The following is a 24,094-nucleotide window of genomic DNA, read 5'->3' as shown; positions in this document are numbered from 1 at the left end:
GTAAGTCATAATACAAGATCTAAATATCAGCTATTACTATTTTACAGATGACAAAAAGGAGATTCAAGGAGATACGTCTTCCAATGCCTCGTCATGGTGTAGGGATGACTGGGTTCCCTAAGCCTCTGCCAGCCAAGCACAAGCACTGTCTGACCATTCCTAACCAAGCCAGATTGGCCTCAAGAAGAGCCTGGTGGGGGACTGTGTCTACAGTCTGAGGCCCAGCCTTGCCAAGGGCAGAGAAGCCCACCCATCCTCGGTGGGGGGACTCTAGATGAGCCAGCTTTCAATTGAGGAAGAACAAGGATTAAGTCGCTGGAAGGGCTGCAGTCTACACCAAGCTAGTCATGGATTCTTGAGGGAACATTACTGGAATTCCAAGTCAAAGGGCTTGTTGGTGAGGGTAGACCTCTGAGACTGGGTCACTGTGCAAGGTCACTCTGTAGAGAAGGATCACGTGTGGAGAAAAGAGAGCCACTGGCTTTTCCACCACAGCCTCTACAGGCCTCAGCTGGGCTCAAGGATCTTAAAGGTTCCTTCTAGCTCTAAGTCTTAGAGACTTCGACTTTCTGGGGACATCCCTCAGAGTGTCCTGAGCCAGAAATGCAGATCAGGAGGCCACGGCAATGGAGTAAACTGCCACATGCTCATGTGCAGTTATGCCACCTCCATCAGGACCCATACCTCCTGTTTCCTCACCTGGCTGTTCTACTCTCATCTCAGTGTTAGGACGGGAGGGCTGTATGTGCCTGCTCAGGCCCCCACCTTGGTAACAGCTGATCATCCAAATCCTATTCTTTAAGCACATGTATTCACAGCAGGTTGCATTGTGGAGAAAAGTTTTGACTTAGAAGCAAGAGAGACCTGGGTTCAAATCCTGGTTCTGCTTCCTTCCTTCTCTACTTTCCAGCTCAAAATCCTAAGTCCCTTAACTTGTGGGTCTCAGTTTCCTCAGTGATACAATAATAATGAAAAGACATGATGGCACCTTCTTGGATACTCCATGATGCCTGGGGCTTCAACATCAGGATAGTGACTACGGAAATTCGGTGCTAGTCTGTTAGGGCCCTCTTATACCTTCCTAAAATAGTTTTGTAATTTTCTCTCTGAAGGAAAAGAGATTTTCTGAGGGAAAACTAGACTCACTTGCAACTTCAGAACTTTGCTCAACATTTAGAACCTCTCCAACGCTGGTAAAAAGTTTCACTCTACTTCCCCTTTCATGACTAACAACAGAAATTAGACTTATTAGAGTTTTGGAACAGGTATACGGTCACGTATCTCTCAAAGTTGTTTGTTTTCCCCATATTATTGTCAATGTATACATTATTCTCTTGGTTTTATTCACTTCACTCTGCATCAGTTCATATAAATCTTCCCAGGTTTCTCTGAAATCATCCTGCTTGTCATTTCTGAAAGTACAATCGTGTTCCATCACATTTATACACCACAACTTGTTCAGCCATTACCCAAATGATGGGCACTCCCTCAGATTCTCATTCTTTGCCACCTCAAAAAGAGTTATTAATATTTTTGTACACCCTTGGTTTGTTTCACTTGGGAAAAATTCCTCCCATAATCTACCTGTCTTCTAATTCCCTTCTCCTCTTTCCCTGTTGAGTGAAAGGTATTTCTGTATGCAGCTCCGTATATTTTTCTCTTCCCTACTTTCTCTCCTTGTCTGCACAGGCATCTTCTTGGGTGCCCTGATTTTGTGAGACCATTTTACCTAAACTTCCTATCCTCTTTCCATTTTTCTCTTAAGATCATTAAGACATAAGAGAACCTGTCTCAGACCTGTCAAATTGGACTCCCTCTATGACCCCTGATGATGAGAAGGTTCAGAGGGGACACACAGATCATCACACCATGTTTGAATGGAAGCAGTTTATCTTTGTTTAGTCCCTTGTTCATTTGTGTTTAGTTTTTTACCTTTCTTTTCACTTCTGTGTTTGAATTTCAAAGTTACTACAAAGTCATTAATTACTTTTCCAATTCTTTCTTCCAATAGTTCTTTTTCTTTTCCATTTTTTTCCTCTAGTGCTCTCATTTAATTTAAAAAAAGATTTTAAAAGTCTTTCTTCATCTCATCTAAGAATTCTAGCTGAATGTTTTTCTAGCTGTGTTTTTCTCTGAGGCTTTACTGGTAGATGTTTTAGTGATTCTCTTCTTTTGGGTTTGTATCTTGACCATCCCTATCAGCATCACAGCTTTTAATGGGGAAAGGAGGGGTAGGAGAAACACATTTTTTGCTTTTTCTTCCAACCTACTTTCTGACTTCATCCCAAATGTTAGGGTCAGGCTCCTGCACTTTTGGAGAGAAGGCCTGAGCTGTTGCTGTCGCTGCTGTGTTGAGGTGTTGAGTGTTGTGTGATTCTAGGATCTCAGGGATGGCTGAGGATAGGCATGACAAGCTTTCATTCACACTTTCATCCAGGGCAAAGTCAGATTGTTGCTCCCCTGGTCTGACTAAGCTCCTGACCTGGGTTTGGGTCTAGTAACAGCAGACTGCTGCTGAATTCAGTTAGTATCAGCCAGCCAGGGAGCTCTTTTGGTTCAGAGTGACAGAGCCATAGGCTCCCTTTTGGTCACAGATTTCTGTCCTGGTTATTCTTCTGTAGGATTCAGACCTGGCTAGAAGCTGAACCTGAGACCCCACTCTGCTCCTGGGATCTGAGCCACACATTAGCCACTTCCCTCTGAACCTGCTCCTTGCTCAGTACATAGTTTAGGACTCATGGCCACTTCCTCCCCTAAAACTGTCCTGCTCAGTCCTCCCAGGTTCTGTGTGAGGTGCCAGTTGGCACCTGTTTCCACACCCTGCACGTAGTGCCCTGGTACAGGTCTGGGACATCCTCTTGTACTGGTTCAGTTTCTCTTTGGGCCCTAGTGAGCTCCATGAGACTGCAGACACCTGGTCAGACCCTACTCCCAGTGTTCACAGATCTCTCAGTCTGCTTCCCTATGCCAAGGTGGAATGGAAAAAATGCCTTCCTGTGACTTTTCCTTGGGTTTCCCCATCAGGATTCAGTCTGGTGCACTTTCTAGGCCTTTTGGGCAGAGGAGGGAGTTTGCTCTGCTGATACTCCACCATCTTGGCTCTGTTTCCAACCATGAATATCTGACGCAGCCAGCTCTGACATTCCACCTTCCAGTGCGGTACTCCCATTGAAGGCCATGGCAATGCTATCTCCTTCCAGATCTAGGCCGCACTGTTTTTCAGGGACAGAAGATAGGCAGGCCTAGAAATATATCCACATATATGGAGGCTGATATGGCTGATCAGAATTGATATTAAATAACAAACCAGGGAAAAAGGTAAAAAATAAAATTTAATTATATTAAAAAGCCAGACCAAGGAACAATGGTACATGGTACGCAAGGGACCTCAAGCTGCTCCTCTTGAACCAAGTCCCACAACTCTAGGTTGCAGCCAATGCATCATCTATAAATCATGATCTGCTGTTTGGTATGTGAACCCAAGTCAGGTTTTTCTTTTCCCCAAAGAGCCTACTGATTTGGAAAAAGTAAAAGTGAGATGGGGATGCTTTTTTTTTCATGATTTCCTTAGGCTAAGAACTGTAGGCAGGCAATGTCTCAAATGTGCTAAGGCCAGAATAGACAGGCAGTCACAACAAGTCAGAGGTCTTGGAATTTCAGTCTGCAGGAAATATAGACGCTATGGACCCAGCCTTCCATTCTGCATTGTTCAATGGGTTCACCAGAGCCCATAATGCCTACCTTCTGGGGGAAGAGAGGAAAGGTGATTACTATACTCCCATATTTGGGAGGTCAAAGCCCCCCTCGAGAGCCCTTGCCCAGGTACCCTGGCCCCCGGAGCACTGAGTCCCCTGCTTCTTTTCAACACGTGGTCCTCTGGCAGTCACATCTTTCACAAGCTGCCAATGTTGGGGAAGCTCTTCAGCTTTTCCGGGAAGTCGTCTTTATAGAGGACTGGGTCAGCTCGGTGCTCTACCACTTTGAGGGGCATGGTCCCAAAGACAGAGGCAAATTTGTTGATGCATTCAGATCTGTAGAAAGAGGGAAGGCAGAAGGCTGAGATGAGCCAGCATTCACACAGGGCCTCAAGGTTTGCATAGCACTTTACACCCACCCAGGGAGGAGGGTGCTTTGTTGTTCCCTTTTTAAAGACGAGGAGACTGAGGCAGATACAAGTTAAATGTCTTGTCCAGGGTCACAGGGCTAGGAAATATCTGAAGCCGGATTAGAACTAAGGTCTTTCTGACTCCAAGTCCAAGATTCTAGTCACTATGTCATGCTTTCTCCTGTATACAAATGACCATGGCAGGCAACAGAGGAAGATCTCTTATCTGAAGGCTGATCCTCTGCTCTTAGGAAGGGATTTAACCAGTTCCCTTCATTCAGAAGTAGGGGTCTGAGCTCCTCAGTGGGAATTCAAGGAGAGGAGAAGGGGAGGAGAGGAGAAGGGAGAAGAGAGGAGAAGGTAGAGGAGAGGAGAGGGAAAGAGAGGAGAGGAGAAGGGAGAGGAGAGGAGAGGAGAGGAGAGGAGAGGAGAGGAAAGGAGAGGAAAGGAGAGGAGAGCAGAGGGAAGGGATGCTGCCAGAAAGCCCTGCACACTTGCAAGTCAGTTTCCTTCCCCTCCCCCTAAAATTCCAGTCATTCTTCCAGCCACGTATGAGCACATGCCGTAAACCAAGGTGGATTAGCTGCCAAGATGTTTCTTAACCCCTTGGTTGCCAGTCAGAATGAGGGTAAAGAGAAGAGAGGAAAGAGTCGGCTACTTTTGTCTGTGCTTGGTTTAAAGGCAAGGAGGAAGCCTGCACTGGAGAAAATGGAAGGGACAAATGGTAGAAATGAATACTGAACTCTGAGCCAGAAAAGCTGGGCTCCAGGCCTGGCCATGCCCATGCCCATACGAGATCATGGACAAGACATTTACTCTCCTTTAGCATCAGCTTCCTCAAGACACTCCCTATCTCCCAGGACTGTTGTGAGGAAATCCCTCTGTGCACTACCAAGTCCTGCCTGAGGGAGGGAGGCACGGGGCCAGCTTCTTTGGGCCTGCTGGGAGAGACACAGCTCCACGACATGAAGAGTCTCCATAGGCCACAGACACCAGCAGCAGCTGCAGGACTGGGTCACCTCGGGGAGAGCTGTGCTGCACTGGTGTGCCATCAGAAGTAGAAGGAAGGGAAGCTGCAGACTCTGGGCCTGTGCCTGATTCCTCCCCTCCTCCTGCTCTCCTGGAGCCCTGCTGGTGACCCCTCTGAGGTGAATGGGTCAGACTCTCCAGGGGAGCCTTCACAAGCAGTCTCGGTCAATCATGCCAACTAAGTGTGACAGCTGAGGGATGAAGAGAGCTTTGGCCCTAACCCGGGGGGGGACTCCAAGGCACCCCCAAAAAGCAAAACAAGAAACCCCAAACACACCAAGCCATAAAAATCTCCTTTGAAGTAGATGGGATGCCAAGGCTAGATTTCAGAAAGGTCAGTTCCCTCTCTATTCAGCCAAACCATGGCACCTTAATTAACTAAAACAAGGGCTAACTAATACGAGGGTCTTCCTTAGACCCAGGTACTGAGACAGGGAGAAGCAATGAGGAGCTTCTAACAATGCTAGCTCTTTGGCTGTTTCCAAGCACTCAGATTTACTGGTGAGCTAGGGAGAGGATTCTCACAAATGTCCAAAGGCTGAGGGTTTGAGAGTGATGATGGAGGGGATAGTGCTTCATGCTGGCCAAGCAGAGGCTAGGTGTGAGCTTCCCCTTCTTCCTTCACAACTCTGAATTCCACTGTAGGAGCATGAGGCCTGAGTGAGATTGAAGCAACCTTCAGAGGACCAAGAGACCTGTCTTGGGCACCAGGGGCCCAGAGTTCTGTTCTCACTGGCTCTGTGACCTGGGGTGGCAGCCTGGTGATCACCACATTCTTTTGATAAGGAAGGTTTCAGGACACCCAGGAGGTATGCTAGCAGAAGGCATAGGTTTCTAACCTGGCTTACTGTAGCCATTTGGTCAACAAGCACTGATGAAGGACCTACTATGTGCCAGACACTGTGCTGAGTACTGAGGAGAAAAAGAAAAGCCAAACACAGTCCCTTCCCTCAAGGAGCTCAGTCTAATGGGGGAGACAACATACAAACAACCACGTCCACAAGAAATACATACACAGCAGGTAGAAGGTCATTTCAGGGGAAGGCCCTGGCAGTGGGAGAGGGGTGACAGGACCAGAAAAAGCCTCCTGTAGAAGGTGGGGTTGAAGCTGAGTCTGGAGGGAAGTCAGGGAAATGAGGAGGTGACGAGGAGAGAGGGCACTCCAGGCAGTCAGGACATGAGATGTCATGTATGCAGGATGGTTAGAAAGCCAATGTTGCTGGATCACAAAGTCCCTGGGGAAACGGGAAAGGTAAGAAAGGGGCAACTCATTAAAGGCTTTAAATGTCAGAGAATTTTGTACTTGATTTAGAGATCCCAGGGAACCACTAGAGTTGAATGAGTGGGAAGGCAAGCTGAATGGAGAAGGACTGGAGTAGGCTGAGACTTGAGGCCAACAGAGCTACCAGTGGCTAATGCCCACGGTCACACAACTAGTAAGTGGCTGAGACAAGACTCGAATCCAGGTCTCTCCACTGTGCCGTGCTTGCCTGTCTGTGTACAGAGTATATACTTCTCTGCTCCCTGGTAGGCACAGTGTTTCCTTATGGGCAAGAAGCTCTGCTGTAAGGTGCCATGAGGAAGGGAGAGGAGAGAAAACCCGCTCCCCCTTCCTTGTCTCTTCCGCTCCCTCATCCCTGGAGTTAGGAAGACCTGAGTTCAAATCCAGCCTGAGAAACTTATTGTCCGTGTGACCCTGGACAAGTCACTTAGCCTCTGGGCTTCACTTCCTTAGCTGTAATATGGTGATAACAATACACCTGTCTCTCAGGGTTGTTGTAAGGATCAAACAAGATCATGTTTATAAAGAACTTAGCGTAGTGCCTGGCGCATAGTAGGCCCTGTAGATGCTTATTCCTTCCTCCTTCTTTCTGGGAGGGGCATGATTCACATTCCACACAGTTGCTCCCAGCCTCACAAGCCTGGCAACAAGGAGTCGTGTTGTGGGAGCTCCGCTGAGAGCCCTGGCTAGCAGCGGCACTGCAGCCAGTGGGGAGCGGCATGAGGACACCCAAGGCCACATAATACCAGAGGCATGAGATGCCTCAGCCACGCACATTTCCTGTGTGTAATAGTAGTGGTGGTGATAGTAACAATAGTAGTAGTGGTGGTGGTGGTGGTGGTAGTAGTGGTAGTGGTAGAAGCATGGACCCACAGGGTACCCTAGAATTCTGGGAAAGAAGCCCAGAAGGGGTGTTATGTCCCACAGTAAACTGGGGAGTAGGACAAAACTGAGGACAACTGGCATAATGGAGTAGGGCAAGCTCCAGACAATGCCTCAGTGCCTCGGATGCTGCAGATCTGGGCCTCTGATACCACAGCAATCGCTGGTTAAATCTTTTCTATTCAAGGTACTATTTTTTCGCTGTGCCTTTGGTTTAAAATGATCAAACATGCAGATTCTTCAAGTTTCCAAGCATTATTCATCACACTTAGCAAAGCCTGATGGTGCCCAACATGTAAACTGGTGAGTGTCAGCTGAGAAATGAGACCCATTTTGGCTGAGGGCAGCAGCTCCGTAGCGGGCAGAGCATTTTGGGGATCACTAGGGACGGACCCTCCCCTGTAACAGGATCTGACAACATCAGGGCTGCAAAGCCCAGGCAAGAAGCCACAGGGGTGCTCGCTCCTCCCTGAGGGCCCTTTGACTGCCCTGAGTCTGAGGAATGATTTCTTTTTTCTTCCCTATGGCCCACCCTTGAGAAGGTGCTTGCCTTCCTTGAATGATAATGGTTCCCACTCCATTGCCAGATGAACCTATTTCCTAGTTTCTTTTCCCTAGGTCCACTCAGAAAGAGGGAGTGTTGCCCAGTGATAAGAACACTGAGGTTAATGCCTGAGACCTTGGGTTTGAAGCCTAGCTCAGCCATGTATATGCTGTGTGACCTCAGGTAAGTCACTTCATTTCTCTGGCAGCTCAATTTTCTCATCTGTAGAATGGGAGGGTTAGCCTACCTCCCCTCTTGTTCTCAGTCCCTGTGCCAATTCCTTATGAAATTCTGGCCATCACCACATGTGACTGCCGATGACCCCATAGGGGCATAAGAAGGTTCCATCAATAACTGCCTCTAATCTGACATAAGCCTCTCCTTTTCTACGAAACATGGAGATACTAAGGGCTGCTTCTGGAGACGTGGAAGGAGTCAGAAAGGGACTAATTAGCGGCTTTCTGGCTTCCTTTTAAAGACCTGCCATTTTGTGGGGGTGATCTGGTGCCAATGGAACCAATCCTGGGTCTAGGTCATGACACTTTGACCCTGCCTGGCAGCAGTTTGGGGCAGATGTATTGGTTGGAGCCCACAGGGAAGTTATGAGCCAGGGTGCTGAGCCCAGCCCCACCCAGCTGGTGCTCTTGGACCCTAGTCCTGTCACTTTAAACTTCAGAACAAAGAATCTTCAGTAAGGACTCCCACACACCCTCTGAGCTGTCTTTAGATCTATTGTTTTGAATCTTGAATATTACAGGACTGATGAGTGCTGCCAGCCATTTTTACAAAGGGGAACATTTCAAGGCTATGGTAAAGGACACTGTCTGTGAAAGCCACTTAGCTTATACAGGGAGAGGGGATATGGACCTACTGAATCTTGGATTTCGCTGATGTGGGAAGCTTCTCTTTGTCAGTACAGGCTGGCACTTTATAACTCCTAGTCAGCTGGTCGGGAAGCACCTACTATGTGCTGGGCACCCAGAAAGTTGTCCAGGGCACTAAGAAATGAAATGATTTGGCCAGGGTCCCACCGGAAGCTTGCCTGAGTTTGGCCCTGGAGCCAGGTCTCCCTGGCTTCTACCCCAACTGCACCCACTGGGCTAGACTGTACCACTACCTCACCTAGAAATGGCTTAAATCACATTCCTCTTTCTCTCTTCCAACCTATGTTTACTTAGCAGTCAGTGATCCACTGGGCAAAAGCCACGTCTCTGGCACACTGGTACCACAGGGCTGAACATGTGCTTTGCGTTGAGATATTGACAAAGAGTTGAGAAATGAGCTGAGTTGATTGTTTCTGCCATCACTTGAAGAGAGCAGAGACCATGTGTTACCTAATTTTTCTACCTCCCCATGTTTGTTGAATGGAGACGAACTGATGTGGTCCCTGTATACCTGGTGCTCATGAGACTGAGAATCTAAAAGATCCTCATGAGGACTGAGGGCCCCCATGCTTGATGATCAGCTCTCTGAGGGCAGGGACCATGTCCTCTCTCTCTTTTGCACTTATTAAGACCTGGTATAATGCTCTATGCATGGCAGGCAAGGCACAGTGAATAAATGAACGCTTGACTAGGAGTCAGAACATGAATATTATGGATACGCCCAGTGCCTTTCCTCTACGAATTTAAAAGCTTTCAATGTGTTCCTCATCTTGGCTGGTAGCTCAGTAGTGCTGGCAAAGGTCATTTGTTCCCTGGTTGCTTTGTTTTTAATTCTGACCATTCAAATTTGCACTATAACACAGACATTCTGCTCTTAAAAACGAGCCAGTTTCCAATTATCAGAGACTGAGGATGGTTAACTACTTAGTAAATATGGAGACTCTGGCTCTTGGAGATGAAGGCTGACCACACTCCTGAGCCCTCCCAGTCATTATGATGTTGGCAAGTAACATTCCAGATTTATTCTCTGGGTGACCTGAGCTTGAACCCAAACCCTATTCCCACAGAGCAAAGGGACTAGGAGCTACCAGCTGCCATCCTAATGTCTCAGGACATTCCCACAAACAGGCCAGCAGCAGGAGAGGGGAGCTGAGCAGAGCCTCAGGCCCAGGTTCACTCACCTTTCCACCATATGTGTCTGGTCCAGGGAGAGCCCATCGATGGCTGTGCATTCAGGACATTTGAACTTTTTACGTGGAGTCACCTGGGGGCAGAGATCCATGAAAAAGAGTGCACCGTCAGTACCAGGAATGCTAACTGCACACCTGCCATGCTGTTCAACGTGCCTCTGTGCTGTAAGCTGACCTCCTCCTCTCCACACATACGCATGCAGACGTGCGCGCGCGCATACACACACACGCACACACACACACACACACACATACACACACACACACACCTCTCACTCTTCCTCCATTCAATCCCATCTGGCCCAGCCAAGAGCAGAGCTCACAAGGGCCCAATAAAAATGGCTTGGAGGCTTTGCCTTCTGTAACTGGAAAGAAGCAGTGATGACAAGCTGCTTAATTCCTGTTTAATGACTGTTTTCTCACTGCCAAGGCCCCTGTATAAACACCATTTGTTCTTGCAGTCATAAGGGCGATGAAATATGGCTTCCCTACTCTCACCGTAACCTTACCCCAACAGACTGTCTTTCTGCTCCTTCCAGCTCGGAGCTGCCTCTGGGCCAGAGGAGGTGCCAGGTTACTTGGAGGGCCCTTATTTCAGAAGAAACCCTTATATTCTCTCCCCTCCTCCCCACAATCCAAGGCCCACCACTCTCTCTTTCCTTTATCTTAGCAGAAGGTTTTCCTAGGAAACCTGCCAGGGCTGTCCTGGCCAGGAGAAGTGTACAGAATGGGGTGGGGGAAGGGGAGCCCAGGTAGTGAGGCAAGGCTAGGCCTAATCATACTCCACTTTCACAGTCTTTGAAAGGAGAGTCCAGAGTAGTTGTCCAAAGTTTAAAATATACAAACACATGTCAAGGGCTTAAAATGAACCCTGTGGCCCCCCCACCCCCCAAACATTCTCCCAATTAGCATGTCAGCTACTTGTCCACTCTGAGATGGACAGGCTGAGCAGGGGCTGGGGAGGCCCCAAGGACCTCGGGGTTTTCCCTCTTTGCCTCTCTGCTGCACAGGCTCCCCTGGATGCTGATCTCAGGAAGGATGCATTTCTATGATGGACATCACCCCACGGGACTAAAAAGATCCAAAGGATCCCATCTTCACAGAGAAATCAATGAGGCTCTTCATCTCTCATCCCACATATCATGTCCTGACTCTGAATGCAGCTCCTTCTTTGAGGCCTTGCCCACTGTCTGCTTCAGGCAGTGACAGACACCACAGGAGAGTACAAGCAGGCCTAAGTCAAGAGTCAGCAGAATAAGCCCTGTGACTTTGCCTATGTCGCTTGTCCACAAACATAGATTAAACACCTAGAGTGGGCAGGGCATGGAAGAAGAAGCAGTGATTTCATCAGCATGGGGCACTCTTGGGTGTGAGTCTAAGACTTAGGAGATGAGTCCTAAGGAGCGGCCAGAGGTACAGATTCAGTGACTTACTAAAGGTAATAAAATCAGATAAATAGCAGGAGTGGCATTTGAACCCAGTTCTCCCAGACTCAAAGCCTATCACTCTATCCCCTCAACCACAGTGTTGAGTCAATAAAAGACAAAAACAAAGCAGTTCTGGCCCTCAGGGAGTTTATCTTCTATGGGGGAGGAAGGGGAAACATAAAGCAATTCCAAGAAAGTCAGAATGGCAGTAAAAGGGCAGATGGGGAAGCCCTGGATTCAGCACCAAGCTTCACTTCGCAGAAAGTTAGAAATTCTAAGAGTTGGGAATGAAGAGGGTGAGGGACAGCCTGTGCAGAGGCCTGGGGATGGCCTGACCCTAAATGCGCACTGGTAAGCTAGAGCTTGCCTAACTTGACCTGTTTCCTTATTTGAAACTAGAGATAATATCTGCTGCATCTACTGTTAGAAGGATCTAGGGAGATAACATACAGAGAATTATATAATCTCCAAAGCTCTACACAAATGTAAGGTAAGACCCTGGATAGGCAGGAAATATATATTTGTACAAAGTCCTCTTCAGCTTTAAAACTGCACGACGGTAAGAATCCCACCTTAATGACAGCTTTGCCTGTAACATTGGCCACCAAGAAATTCATGGCGATGTCCTCGCAGTTCATGTGGGCGTCCACCCAGTTCTTGATGTCTCCAGGCATTTTGTAAGTGTACAGGTAATTAAAATACTGTAGAAGGAGAGAAAACAAGAGGTCTTCTTGTATTAGTTCAAACCATGTTCCCGTTCATATAGCGTTACTACAAACAACCTGAGGATAGGGTAAGCACAGACCCTACCTTACGGAGTCCGGGATCTGAGCTTATGTCAGTCATCTAAACCCAGCCAGCCACCTACTTTTGTACTATGAACTAAGAATGGTTTTTTTTAAAAAATTTATTTAAAAATGTAAAAACCAATCTTAGCCCAAGGGCTATTGCCAGAGCTTGCCAACCTTTGGTCTAGATGGGAAAAAAAGTGCCAGTTATATATAATACACAATATGTATGACAAATAAGGTCGACAGACATGATATAAATATTCCCATATTGTTTCTATGGGTGGCTAGGTAGCATAGTGGATAGAGTATTGGGCCTGGATTCAGGAAGACATCTTCCTGAGTTCAAATCTGGCCTCAGACACTTCCTACCTGTGTGACCCTGGGCAAGTCCTTAACACTGTCTGCCTCAGTTTCCCCATCTGTAAAATGAGCTAGAAAGGAAATGGCAAACCATTCTAGTGTCTTTACCAAGAAAACCCCAAATGGGGTCACGAAGAGTTTTCATGACTGAAAACAACTGAACAAATATTGTTTCTACCTTATCCCAATATCCTTCTCGTTCAGTAAAAACCTCTCTGAGTCTCATACCACTTGCTTAAAAGGGAACACCTGGAAAATTCTACGTAATTTTAAAAATGTATTACATGCCTTCTAGGTGCTAGGGATACAAAGACACATTACAGTCTCTGTTCTTGAGGAATTCACATTGGAGATAAGAGGGAGCACTCAAAACAAGAGAATCAGGCAAGTTTTTACAGACTTGAGTCTTGAAGCAAGATTCTAAGAGTTGGAAATGAGGAAGCAGTGCATACTAGCATGGTGGATGGCTTGCACAAATGCACAGAGATGGGTTTGTCTGGAAGTAGGCTGCATGAAAGAGAGTAGCATGCAATAAGGCTGGAAAAGTTGGGCTGGAGCCAGATTGTGGAAGGCCTTAAATACAGCCTGAGAAGTTTCTACTTTTGCCTAAAGGCACCAGGGAATGACAGGGTCAGACTTGAGCTTAAGAAAGATTACTTGGGCAGCTGCTTGGAGCATGGCAAAGAGAGGGAGAAAGTGGAAATCAGTCAAATGTTCAAGTGAAAGGTAAGGAGGGCTGGTGAAGGAGAAGGGGACCCATCAAAGAGAGGCTGTGGACGGAGGCTCCTGACTGAGAGGAAAGAGTCAAGGGTAATTCTGATTATAAACCTGGGTGAATGTCAGAGAGGTGGTGCCTTGGCTAGAGGAGTTGAGAGAAGGGTGTTTAAAGAAGGTAGAGATATACGCATGTTTCCAAGTAACAGGAAAGAGTATGGGGGGTGGGGAAGGAGAAGGAAGGAGAGAGGAAAAGAGGCGGAGATTGAGAGGGATAAACAGAGAGAAAAAGCAGAAAGAATGAATATGATTGAAAGAACAAGCTCATGGGAATGCAGAAAGTGACAGAATCGATGGCACAAGTAGAGGAGTCATCACATTTTACTTTAGAAAGCCAAATGCTGTAGTTTTCACTGTCTCTCATCTGACTGGTTTTGTTCTAAAAGCCCCTTCCCAATGCTATGACATTTCCAAATCATTTTCACTTCTATTTTTTGAGCTTCACAGAATGTATGGAAAACCAAGGTGACCTAATAAAAATCATTCTTCATGTTCACCAGAAGACCAGCTCTGGGTGGTTAACTATCACTTTCCCCGAGGACTCCTTAATTACCTTGTGGTAAAAAGCTACTCCCGTGAGTACCATGGATACTTCATTGGTCCACTCCGACTCATACTTCCACTTGCTCATCTCATGGTCCCAGAGGTGCAGGCGGCCTGGGTATCCCACCAGTCTGTCAGGAAACTCACGCCAAACCTGAGAATGAAGACATATGGCTGATTATTTTCCTGGACAAACTGCAGGCAAAGGCTAATGAAAAGGTCCCAGAACAGATACTGATAGATGGGCAGAAATCTTCATATTCTGGTACAGAGCCTATTCTCTCTAAGTAAGCAGGACAGCAGGTGGTGAAACTGCTGGAAGATCTTTGTAAAGGATGCTCCTGCTCATCTAAGATCAGAAGGCAGAAATTGGGTCCTGATTTCTTTGGCAAAAACTTCTAGTATCTCTTCTGGGTCAAATCTACCAATCTAACACTACAACACTTCACAAATTATTGGAGCTATAATGAAATGACACTATTGGATAACTGGAGCAACTAAGAAGAAACTATATTGACTGAATCTAGACATCTGTCAACATGAGAAATCACTGGTTCTAAAAGAAGACCTTCATTTTTCTGAGTACATGCCCAGTCTTTCCTAGTACCCATGGCCTATTAGGAGTGTAATGTTTGAGGAACATGTCTGCTAAGTATTGGCCTTATCACCAAAAGACTTGGATTTCAATCCCAACTCCATCACTAACTTTTGAATTTTATTATCATGAACTTAAACACAAAAAATAGCATTTCCATATATACAAAAATTGTGTATGCAAACTTGAATATCCATTTCATAACATTTGCTTTTAAAAATATTTATTTTATTTCATTAAACATTTCCAAATTACATGTAAAATTTTTTGACATTCATTCTTTTTTAACATTTTGAGTTCCAAATTCTCTCCCTTCCACCCATCTCTCCACGCTTTCAGAAGGCAAGCAATTTGATATTGGTTACACATGTGACATCATGCAAAACATATTCCCATATTAGCCATGTTGCCGAAGAAAACACAGACAAAAAAAGAAAAAGAATTTTTTTTAAAGTATGCATTAATCCGCATTCAGAATTCAGCAATTTTCTCTCTGGAGGCAGATAGCATTTTACATCATGCATCTTTTGGAACTGTCTTAGATCACCTAGACTAGAGTAGTTAAGTCTTTCACAATTAATCATCCTTACAATATTGCTGTGACTGTGTACAATGTTCTCCTGGTTCTGCTCACTTTACTTTGCACCAGCTCATATAAGTCTTCCAAGGTTTTTCTGAAACCATCCTGCTCATCATTTCTTATAACAATTGTATTCCATCACAATCATATACCACAATTTGTTCAGCCATTCCCCAATTGATGAGCATCCCCTCAGTTTCCAATTCTTTGTCACCACAAAAAGAGCTGCTATAAACATTTTTGTACAAATAGGTCCTTTTCCCTTTTATTTTCATCTCTTTGGGATACAGATCCAGTATTGCTAGGTCAAAGGGTATGCACAGTTTTATAGCCCCTTGGGCATAGATCCAAATTGTTCCCCAGAATGGTTAGACTAGTTCACAACACCAACAATGCATTAGTGTCCCAATTTTTCCATATCCTCTCCAACATGTATCATTTTCTTTTTCTGTCATGTTAGCTAGTCTGATAGGTATGAAGTGGTACCTCAGAGTTGTTGATACTACTTATCATTTAAAGAAAGGTTCCATTTATTCCTATGCTTTCTAGTGTTTTTTTTATAGGAATGGGTGTTGTATTTTGTCAAAGGCTTTTTCTACATCTATTGATATAATCATATGACTTTTGTTGTTTTTATAATTTATATGATCAATTATGTCAATGGTTTTCCCAATATTGAGCCAGTCCTGCATTCCTGCTATAAATCTCACCTGTCACAGTACATGATCTCTGTGATATACTGCCGTCATCTCCTTGCTTGTATGTTATTTAAATTTTTTGCATCAATATTCAGTCTATGGTTTTCTCAGTTTTTGGTCTCCCTGGTTTAGGTATCAAAACTACATTTGTGTCATAAAAGGAATTTGGTAGGACTCTTTCTTTACCTATTTTTTAAAATAGTTTAAATAGTGTTGGGATTGTTCCTTAAATGTCTGGTAGAATTCACTTGTAAATCTATCTGGTCCTGGGGACTTTTTTCTTAGGGAGCTCATTAATGGTTTGTTCAATTTCCTTTTCTAAGATAAGGTTATTTAGGTATTCTTCTTTTGTTAATCTGGGCAGTTTATATTTTTGTAAATGTTTACCAATTTCAGTGTCATGTCAGTTTTACTGGCATATAATTGGGCAAAATAATTCCTAATAATTCCTTTAATTTCATCTTCTCTGGTGGTACATTAATTCTTTTTTATTTTTGATACTGGTAATTTGGTTTTCCTTTTTTATTCAAATTAACCAATGATTTATATATTTTAACGGTTTTTTCCATAAAACTAGCTCCTACTTTGATTTATTAGTTTTTTTTTACTTTCAATTTAATTAATCTCTCCTTTGATTTTTCAGAATTTCCATTTTTGTGTTTAATCAGAGTTCAAATTTTGTTAATATATTCTACAAGTTACTTTCAAAATTGTTCTCCTTGTTTGTGCTTCTGAAGTTCTTTCTACTCTCTCCGATTCATTTAAAAAATGTTTCAATGGCCCTCTTTCTTTTTGTGTCACTATAGATATCTCCTCACTCACCCCTTTTTCCCATCCCCATTAAAATAAAGGAAGTAAAAAAAAAACAAAAAACCTTGTAATGAATAAACACAGTCAAGCAAAATTAATCAACACAGTAGATATGTCCAAAAATGTAGGTCTCTTTCTACACCTTGCAAGCATCACCTCTGTCAGGAGGTAGATAACAAGAGGCTTTATGATGGGGTCCTCTGGAGACATGGCTGGTCATTATATTGATCGGTCTTTCAGAGATATTTTTCTTCACAAAGTTGTCATCCTTGGATAAATTGTTCTCCAGCTTCTGCTCATGCCACTGCCTCAGTTTATACTGCCCAGGATTCTCGGAAAATATTTCTTGTCTCCTTTTGGCACAATAAATAATATTCCATTGCATTCACATAACACAATTTGTTCAGCCATTCCCCCATTTACAGGCAACCCTCTAAGATTCTAGTTCTTTCCCTTTTTCTCCCTTTTTAATCCCCACACTTCAGGATCAGGAAGTTTATTTTGCTTGTGGCTATTTTCTCCCTCTTAAGCCCTCCTCCATCCCTGCCCATTCCCTAGTTGAGTTTGATGTATTTGTGCATCAAAGTGTTCATGTGCATGTGTTTAACCCTATTGTCCACTTCAAATGCAGATGAGGTTCATCTGATGCTTGTTCTACCCTTCCTCTATATTTAAATTCTTATTTTCTTTAATTAAGTTCCACCTGCTTCTTCTTTCTTTATTCATGAGTGTGTTCCTTTTATTTTCTTCTCTTTATTTTCTAACAACTTTCAGAAAAGACTCAATCCACCCCCAAGTCCTTTGTTTCTTATTATTCAATCTCCTCACTAAGGTTTTGAAAGGACACTTGTACTACATAATAATCTATATCATATCACTCCTTCCAATTGCTAGAATAAATTTACCTTTCTAGGTTTCTCTTTATTCTTGTGTTTATATTTCAAAGTTCCTACACAGCTCTGGTCTTTTCAACACAACTTTCTGAAAGTTTTCTTTGCATTAAAGATTTATTTCCAACTGGTCCAACCATTCTGGAGAACAATTTGGAACTATGTGCAAAGAGCTATAAAACTGTACATATCCTGTGACCCAGCAGTACCACTACTAGGTCAGTATCCCAAAGAGATCAAAGAAAAAGGAAAAAGACCTATATGCACAGGAATATTTCTAGCAGCTCTTTTCATGGTGGCAAAGAGTCAGAAATTGAGGGGATGCCCATCAATTGAGGAATGGGTGAATAAGTTGCAGTATATGACTGAAATGGAATATTATTGTGCTATAAGAAATGAAGAAGAAGATGGTTTCAGAAGTGAAGTGAGCAAAACTAGGAAAATAGGAGTATACGATAATAGCAAAATTTTAACAACTATCAATTGTGAAAGACTTAGTTACTCTGATCAACACAATGATCCACAACAATTCCAAAGGATTCATGTTGAAAAATGCTATCTACCACCAGAGAAAGAACTGATGAACTCTGAGTGCAGACTGAAGCATATTTTTTTCACTTTATTTTTCTTGTTTTTTTTTTCAAAATGGCTAAGGTGGAAATACATTTTGAATGACTTCATATTATAATGGGTATTGTTTTTCTTATTTTCTTAATGGGCATGGGGGGCGAGGGGATTTGAAACTGAAAATAAAAATTAAAAAAAATTAAGTCTACTCCCCATTCCCCTCCCTTTCTCCCAATATGGTTATACTCAACTTTGCAGGATAAGTTATTGTTGGTTGTAAGCCTGTATTTCTTGACATTTGGAATATTGTATTCCAAGATCTCCTCTAGTTTGTAGAGGAAGTGACAGATCTTGTATGATCCTGACTGCGATTCCTCCTTCCTGGATGCGTGCAGTACATTTACAAATTTGAGGTGGAAGATCTGGATTTTCACTAGGACATTCCTGGGACTTTTACTTTTGAATTTAAGGATGTCATTGGCAAAGTATTTCAATCTTCACTTTTCCTACTTGTTCTGGTAGATCTGGGCAGTAGGCAGTTTTATCTGTGATTTCCTGAAATATAGTGTCAGGACTTTTTAAAAAAATCATGTCTTTCTTTAAAAAAAAAAACAAAACATTTCTACATTAGTCATGCTGTAAAGAAGAATTAGAACCAAAGGGAAAAACCACCAGAAAGAAGAAACAAAAGAGGAAGGGGCGGGGGGGAGAGAGAGAGAGGGAGAGAGAGAATAGCATGCTTCGATCTGCATTCAGATTCCATAGTTATTCCTCTGGATGTGGAGAGCATTTTCCACCAAGGGTCAAAAATCATGGTTTTCAAGGAGCCAAATGATTCTTACATTATCTTCTGTGACCTATTTTCAAGGTCAGTTGTTTTGTTGTTGCTGTTGTTTATGTCAGATAGCTGATGTTTTCTTCAATTCCTAAAAACTTTTTGAGTTTATTCTAATATTTCTTCCTATTTCACAGAGACACTGATTTCTCTTTCTTTAATTCCAGTTTTCAGGGAATCCATTATTTGGTTTTGATTTACCACTTTCTCTTGTAAGCTATTTATTCTCCATCCAATTCTTTCTTCCAGAGTTTTTATATCATTTAAGCTCCTATTTCATTCATTCTAGGAATTAATATAGCACCTGTGAAAAATCCACTTTCTCCTTTTGTCTGCTTGAAGTAATTACAGGATCACTTCCTCCTTCTAGGCTGGATTTTGGGGGCATAACAATTTTTTTTTTCATTCCAGTCAGTGTAGGATTTAATTTCTGAATCAGAGGGTTTGGCTAGATGCTAAAGTTCTTTCTGCCTCTTAAACTGTATAAGTCTATGAACAATTGCTCAAGCCTTCTAGGTAATTCTTCCATTAAAATGCATATTCTCAGAGCATGGAAAACGAGGTGCCTCCTTCATCCTCTTCCTGTTGCGTTTTCCCTTCTCATGCTTCTCACTGGTCCTGGCTTTAAACAGAAGGTATAAAGTCTCTGTCTTCATTAATGATTTTTACTCTCCTCTTTTTTGAAGAATAAGTTCAGCTCTGTAGGATATGTTTCAACAATCCGGCTAGCAACTTTTGTGGGGGTGTAAGATCCACCAACAGCCAGCACCCAGAAAGCTGCCAGCACGCTGCAAAAGCACAGGTTCTTTTTGATCTGCTTAACTAAGGAAAGCTATGTGAAGGGGTTGACAAGTTTACTTTTAATTCAGCATACAAATATCATGTACTTAGTTCCAGGGAAAAAGACCAGCACACTGAACTTCAGAGCAAAATACAAACAAAGTACAAACATCAACAGACAGACCTTGCCTGATTCGAATCCCAATACACAGTTACCAGAGTTTATCAAAGTCTCAGCATCTGGGTTTACGAGCTGGAGGGCTTCTTAGCTACAGCTGCCTGGAGTCTCTGCATCAGCACCATCACGAGTGGGAGCCCTTAAACAAATTACAAACAGACAGACCCAATACAATTCATAATTACCAATATCTAGGTTCAGCCCGGGAGCTCAGAACAAGGGCTGGCCCAGAGTTATGCACGCCACCACTGCTGTGGGTAAGAGCTCCAAAGAAGAGAAGGCCAACCCCTGGTTTTATATCTTTTTCAGCATCAGGGGTGAGTCACACATGCAACTCACCCACGTGACCTAAAATCGTCACAAAGAGGTGACTTAAACCCACATGGTCTAAGAGCCTCTGATGTCCCAAACCTATCACTCAAACTCATTTGTAAACTAGGCCCTCCCCTGAGTTAGCCCTACCTTGGGCCCCACCTTAGTTACCAATCCACACCCACATAGGCTTTACAGCTAATAGGGGTTTGGGCCTGGGGCTTAGCACCTATTAAGGCTCAATGAAATACACTGAATTATTACTCAAAGGAAACAAACCAAACTCTTGAAGGGCACTTGTTTGAACGAAGTGCTAAGGAGCCCGTTTTGCTTACCAACACAGATAATATGGGACAAGCTATCGGAAAACCACAGTAAAGACATGAAGCTTTCTAGTGTAAGATCACAATCCCATGCTGTTAAACCTGGCTGACTTTCTAAATAGAGAATTAAGCCCTTCGGCACAGCTCCCAGAGTCAGCAGCACAGAGACGAGCTCTTCCGGCTGCCATTGAGTCCAATCCTCTCATTTTAAAGATGAAGAAAAAAGGGGACAAAGATAAGTTACTTGGCCAAGGTCACAAAGGCAGGACGTTGTTAATAGTGATGATGCTATTGCTTCCAAATACGATGATGACGTTACAGACCTATGTCTTGAATTGCTCTTCCAGAAATGGAAATGGGTTTCTCCATAGTCCTTCTTCTTCTCTTGCCCCATCCCACGTTGTGACCAACAGGCTATTTGTGAGACATCTGGCTATGGATGTGAAACAGAGTTTGCCTCTGTGTGAGGATAATTCACCATCTAACAGGGCTTCAGTCTGCAACCTCAGCCTCATGAGCACCATGCACTTCAGCCACAGTCAGAAGAAGACAAGTGGCAGACGATTAACAGCAGGTCAGACATTTCTTCAGATTGAACTCTAGGGATGCTTTCACTCTACTTTGCAACTCGGAGACCATTCTCCTCCATGCCAGTGAGCCCTGGGTTTCTGCTGGTTTATTTCATGGCCCATTACCCACAAATCCCCAAGTGCCATTGGGGGTGTAGTGTGGGGTGAGGGTTTCTTCTTTATTTTCCCCAGACCTACCAATCCAAAACAGCTCCCAGGTTATGGCCAGAGTCCTTTTGCCCAGCCAACTCCTAGGCTTTCTGGAACAGAAGGTTTTTCCAGGGAAGTGGCAAGACTGTTGATGGAAGTGATGAGGTGCAAAGAAACAACAGGACAGCGTGAGAAGGGTGCTCAGTGTGGAGACAGAGACCTCGGTTCCAGCCCTAGCTTTGCCAAATAGCCAACATTCCTAAGGGGAACTGAACTTTTTCTCAAGAAAACCCTGTGACAAAAGTGGCATGAGGATTATTATCTCCATCTTACAGATGAGGAAACTGAGATGACTTGCCTCTATGTTCATGCAGGAGTCCTGAGAAAGTCAGGCTGATTGAATAGGAACAGCAAGGCCCTGCACTGTGCCATAGCCCTGAATGAGTGCTGCTGCTACACGCAGAGCTCCCTGCTCCTGACTCAGTCCTGGCAGCTGGATGCAATCAAGATACCATCCTTGTCACTTCATCTATTACTGTGCAGCTGACTATGGGATCAAAATGGAGGAGAGAAGAATGAGGATGGGCCATCCCTAATAAAGCTGGAGTGGAGCAAGATGGTGATCATGTTATATAATGGACTTCCCTAGCTAGACAAGCAAGAACCCCAGCTCCACCCTCCTCCTCCTCCTTCCCACAGTAAATTCAAGGGATTCTTTTTGCTCAGGGGGGAATGTTCTGGGGTTGCTTTGGAGCCATTACTGACAGATGTCTTTTCATGTTAATGGCACTGACATTTTCAACTACGCATTATTCATTCAGCAACAGTCATAAATATTTGTATAGCCCTTTATACTTGCAAAGCGTTTTACAGTCTCAGAAGAATTATTTAAATAGGCTAGACTCTCGATATAGCCATAAGCAGCCTTATCATCTTATTTTCATTCGTAATACATCTCGGGAGTGGACAGTCTCCCAGAATACAACTAGGCTGCCAGGCAAAGACAGTGGCAGTGGAGAAAGTGGGTTATTTGGGGACTCCTTCTTTTGTATATTTCTTCTACATTACCCATAGGTGTCTTTCAAGGGTTGTAATTTAATTGAACAAACATCTCCTAGGCTCTTACTATGGTCTTGCAGTCTGCTAGGGTGTAGGAGGAGATGAAATAAGGCATGGCTCCTCCATGCACATGGCTTGATGGAATAACGAGAGCTCCCGTTTTTCCAGTGCATTATTGACCTGGAGAGGTCGACTGTGCAAATATTATTCTTCTCATGTTACAAATGAGGAAACTAAGGACTGGAGGGACCATTCATGTCTGAGTCAGGCTCCTGGTCCGGTGCTGCTTCTTCTACCTGCAGCATGCTAGAGGAACACATCTATGTAGAACTTCACAAAGCACCCTCCTTCCACAACTCTGCTGATCATCATGATTCTCATCACTGCTTCAGTGACCACAGAAAAGTGGGCATTCAGGGTTAGGCTTACAGGCATGGAGCGGCATCCAGTGGGAAGCAGGGATGGAGAGGAACACCTCGACGTGCCCAAGGGGATCTCAAAGTTACGGTGACCACAGGTCCGAGTACCACAGGAGGTTTCTACTTCTCATTTGGATCTGATAACCTAGTGCCTTATGATCAGGATTAAGACGCTCACCTGCTGTTCCCAAGGTCCTTAACAGGCAGCCCTGAGTTGACCAGCTTGCCTCTTATAAGAGAAAAACTGAGAAGAGGTGGAAAGAGACTCCAGCTCCAGTCAAACAGCTAACATCACCACTTTGACTACCAGTTCATACTTCCATAATGCTTTATGGTTTACAAAGTACTATGACAATACCCCAGATAGGTAGGTAGTAGAAATATTACAGATGAAGAAAATGAGGCCCAGATGTATCCCTAATCACATAGTCCATATGGATATCAGTACAAGGACTTGAACCTGGATCTCATGACTCTAAATCTAGAAATCTTTTCAAAACCCCTCAGCACAGAGGCAGCAAGATGATGCAGTGAATAGAGCATTGGGTCTGAGACCTGAACACCAACCCAGCCTCGGACAAACTACTGTGTAAACCTGGGAATGTCACTTAATCTGTCTGCCTCTGTTTCAACTGCCAACATGGGGATAGCAGCACTTGCCTCCCAGGGTTTTTGTGACAATGAACTAAGATAGCATTTGCAAAGTGCTTAGCACAGTGACTGGAACAGCAGGCACTTAATAAATGTTTGTTTCCTTCCTACTTCTTGACTCTGGGAAGGTTGGTTAACCTCTCTGGGCCTCAGACTCCTAAGTTAAATGGCACTAGGGCACTAGACTTGGAATCAGGAAGATCTGAGTTCAAATCCTGCTTCTGAACTTTACTAGTTGTGTGACTTTGAGGAAGCCACTTTACCTCTTATAGCCTCAGTTTTCCCATCTGTAAAATGGAGATGATAACTATAGTGCCTGTCTCATAGGGCTGTTGTTAGGATGCTGACAGATAATATGAATAAAGCACTCTGCCAACCTTATGGTGCTATATGTTAGCCATCATCATCATCATCCACATGAAGGGGGTAGACCGGGTCATCTCTAAAGTCTCATAAACTTCCTCCTGCTAATACTCTGGCACTGGCCACCTCTGTCAGTCTTGGACAAAATGCTATCTGTCCTCAACATTGTGCTCAACCTCAAAGGGTAAGTTAATAAAGAGTATGAAGGGAGTGGTTTAACCCTTAATGGTACCTAACAAATGCTCTGAGTGAGAAGGACAATACGTTACAACCTAAACCAGCTTGCCAGGCACATTTTCAATGCAGAGTGCATGTTAACTATAGTCAGATTCTGGAATCTGGTTGAGCAGCAAAAGAGAAAGAAGGTGTAACACAGGTGGTGCCCATCTGGGATGTAAAAGTATGAAATTACGTGTCTGCTCTAGGGAGAAAAATGACCCTCCAAGTAGCTGCTGTAATCACCATATCTTCAAAGGCAAAAGGTGCCCAGGGGTGCTGCTACTG

At 44.0% G+C, this 24,094-nt stretch overlaps 1 protein-coding gene across 2 annotated transcripts in view; it reads right to left on the bottom strand.

Annotated features, from left to right (window-relative positions):
* Window positions 1-3,313: 3,313 nt before the first annotated feature.
* The window catches only part of EXT2 (exostosin glycosyltransferase 2), a 189,372-nt gene continuing 168,591 nt past the window's right edge, over window positions 3,314-24,094 (bottom strand). Inside the window, exons 11-15 of one of the 2 annotated variants that reach the window (XM_036764387.1) lie at window positions 13,822-13,965; window positions 11,916-12,044; window positions 9,908-9,990; window positions 6,149-6,369; window positions 3,314-4,031 (exon numbers count right to left, since the gene is read on the bottom strand). In XM_036764387.1, coding sequence (XP_036620282.1) covers window positions 3,973-4,031; window positions 6,149-6,369; window positions 9,908-9,990; window positions 11,916-12,044; window positions 13,822-13,965 — 636 coding nt within the window. In that variant the 3' untranslated portion in view covers window positions 3,314-3,972. The remainder of the gene's footprint in view (window positions 4,032-6,148; window positions 6,370-9,907; window positions 9,991-11,915; window positions 12,045-13,821; window positions 13,966-24,094) is intronic. The other variant, XM_036764388.1, reaches the window with a different exon arrangement.

Source organism: Trichosurus vulpecula, chromosome 6, assembly GCF_011100635.1.
Source record: "Trichosurus vulpecula isolate mTriVul1 chromosome 6, mTriVul1.pri, whole genome shotgun sequence".
Classification (NCBI taxonomy): domain Eukaryota; kingdom Metazoa; phylum Chordata; class Mammalia; order Diprotodontia; family Phalangeridae; genus Trichosurus; species Trichosurus vulpecula.
The sequence above is the reverse complement of the archived record's forward strand: the minus strand, read 5'-3'. Positions and strand labels throughout refer to the sequence as shown.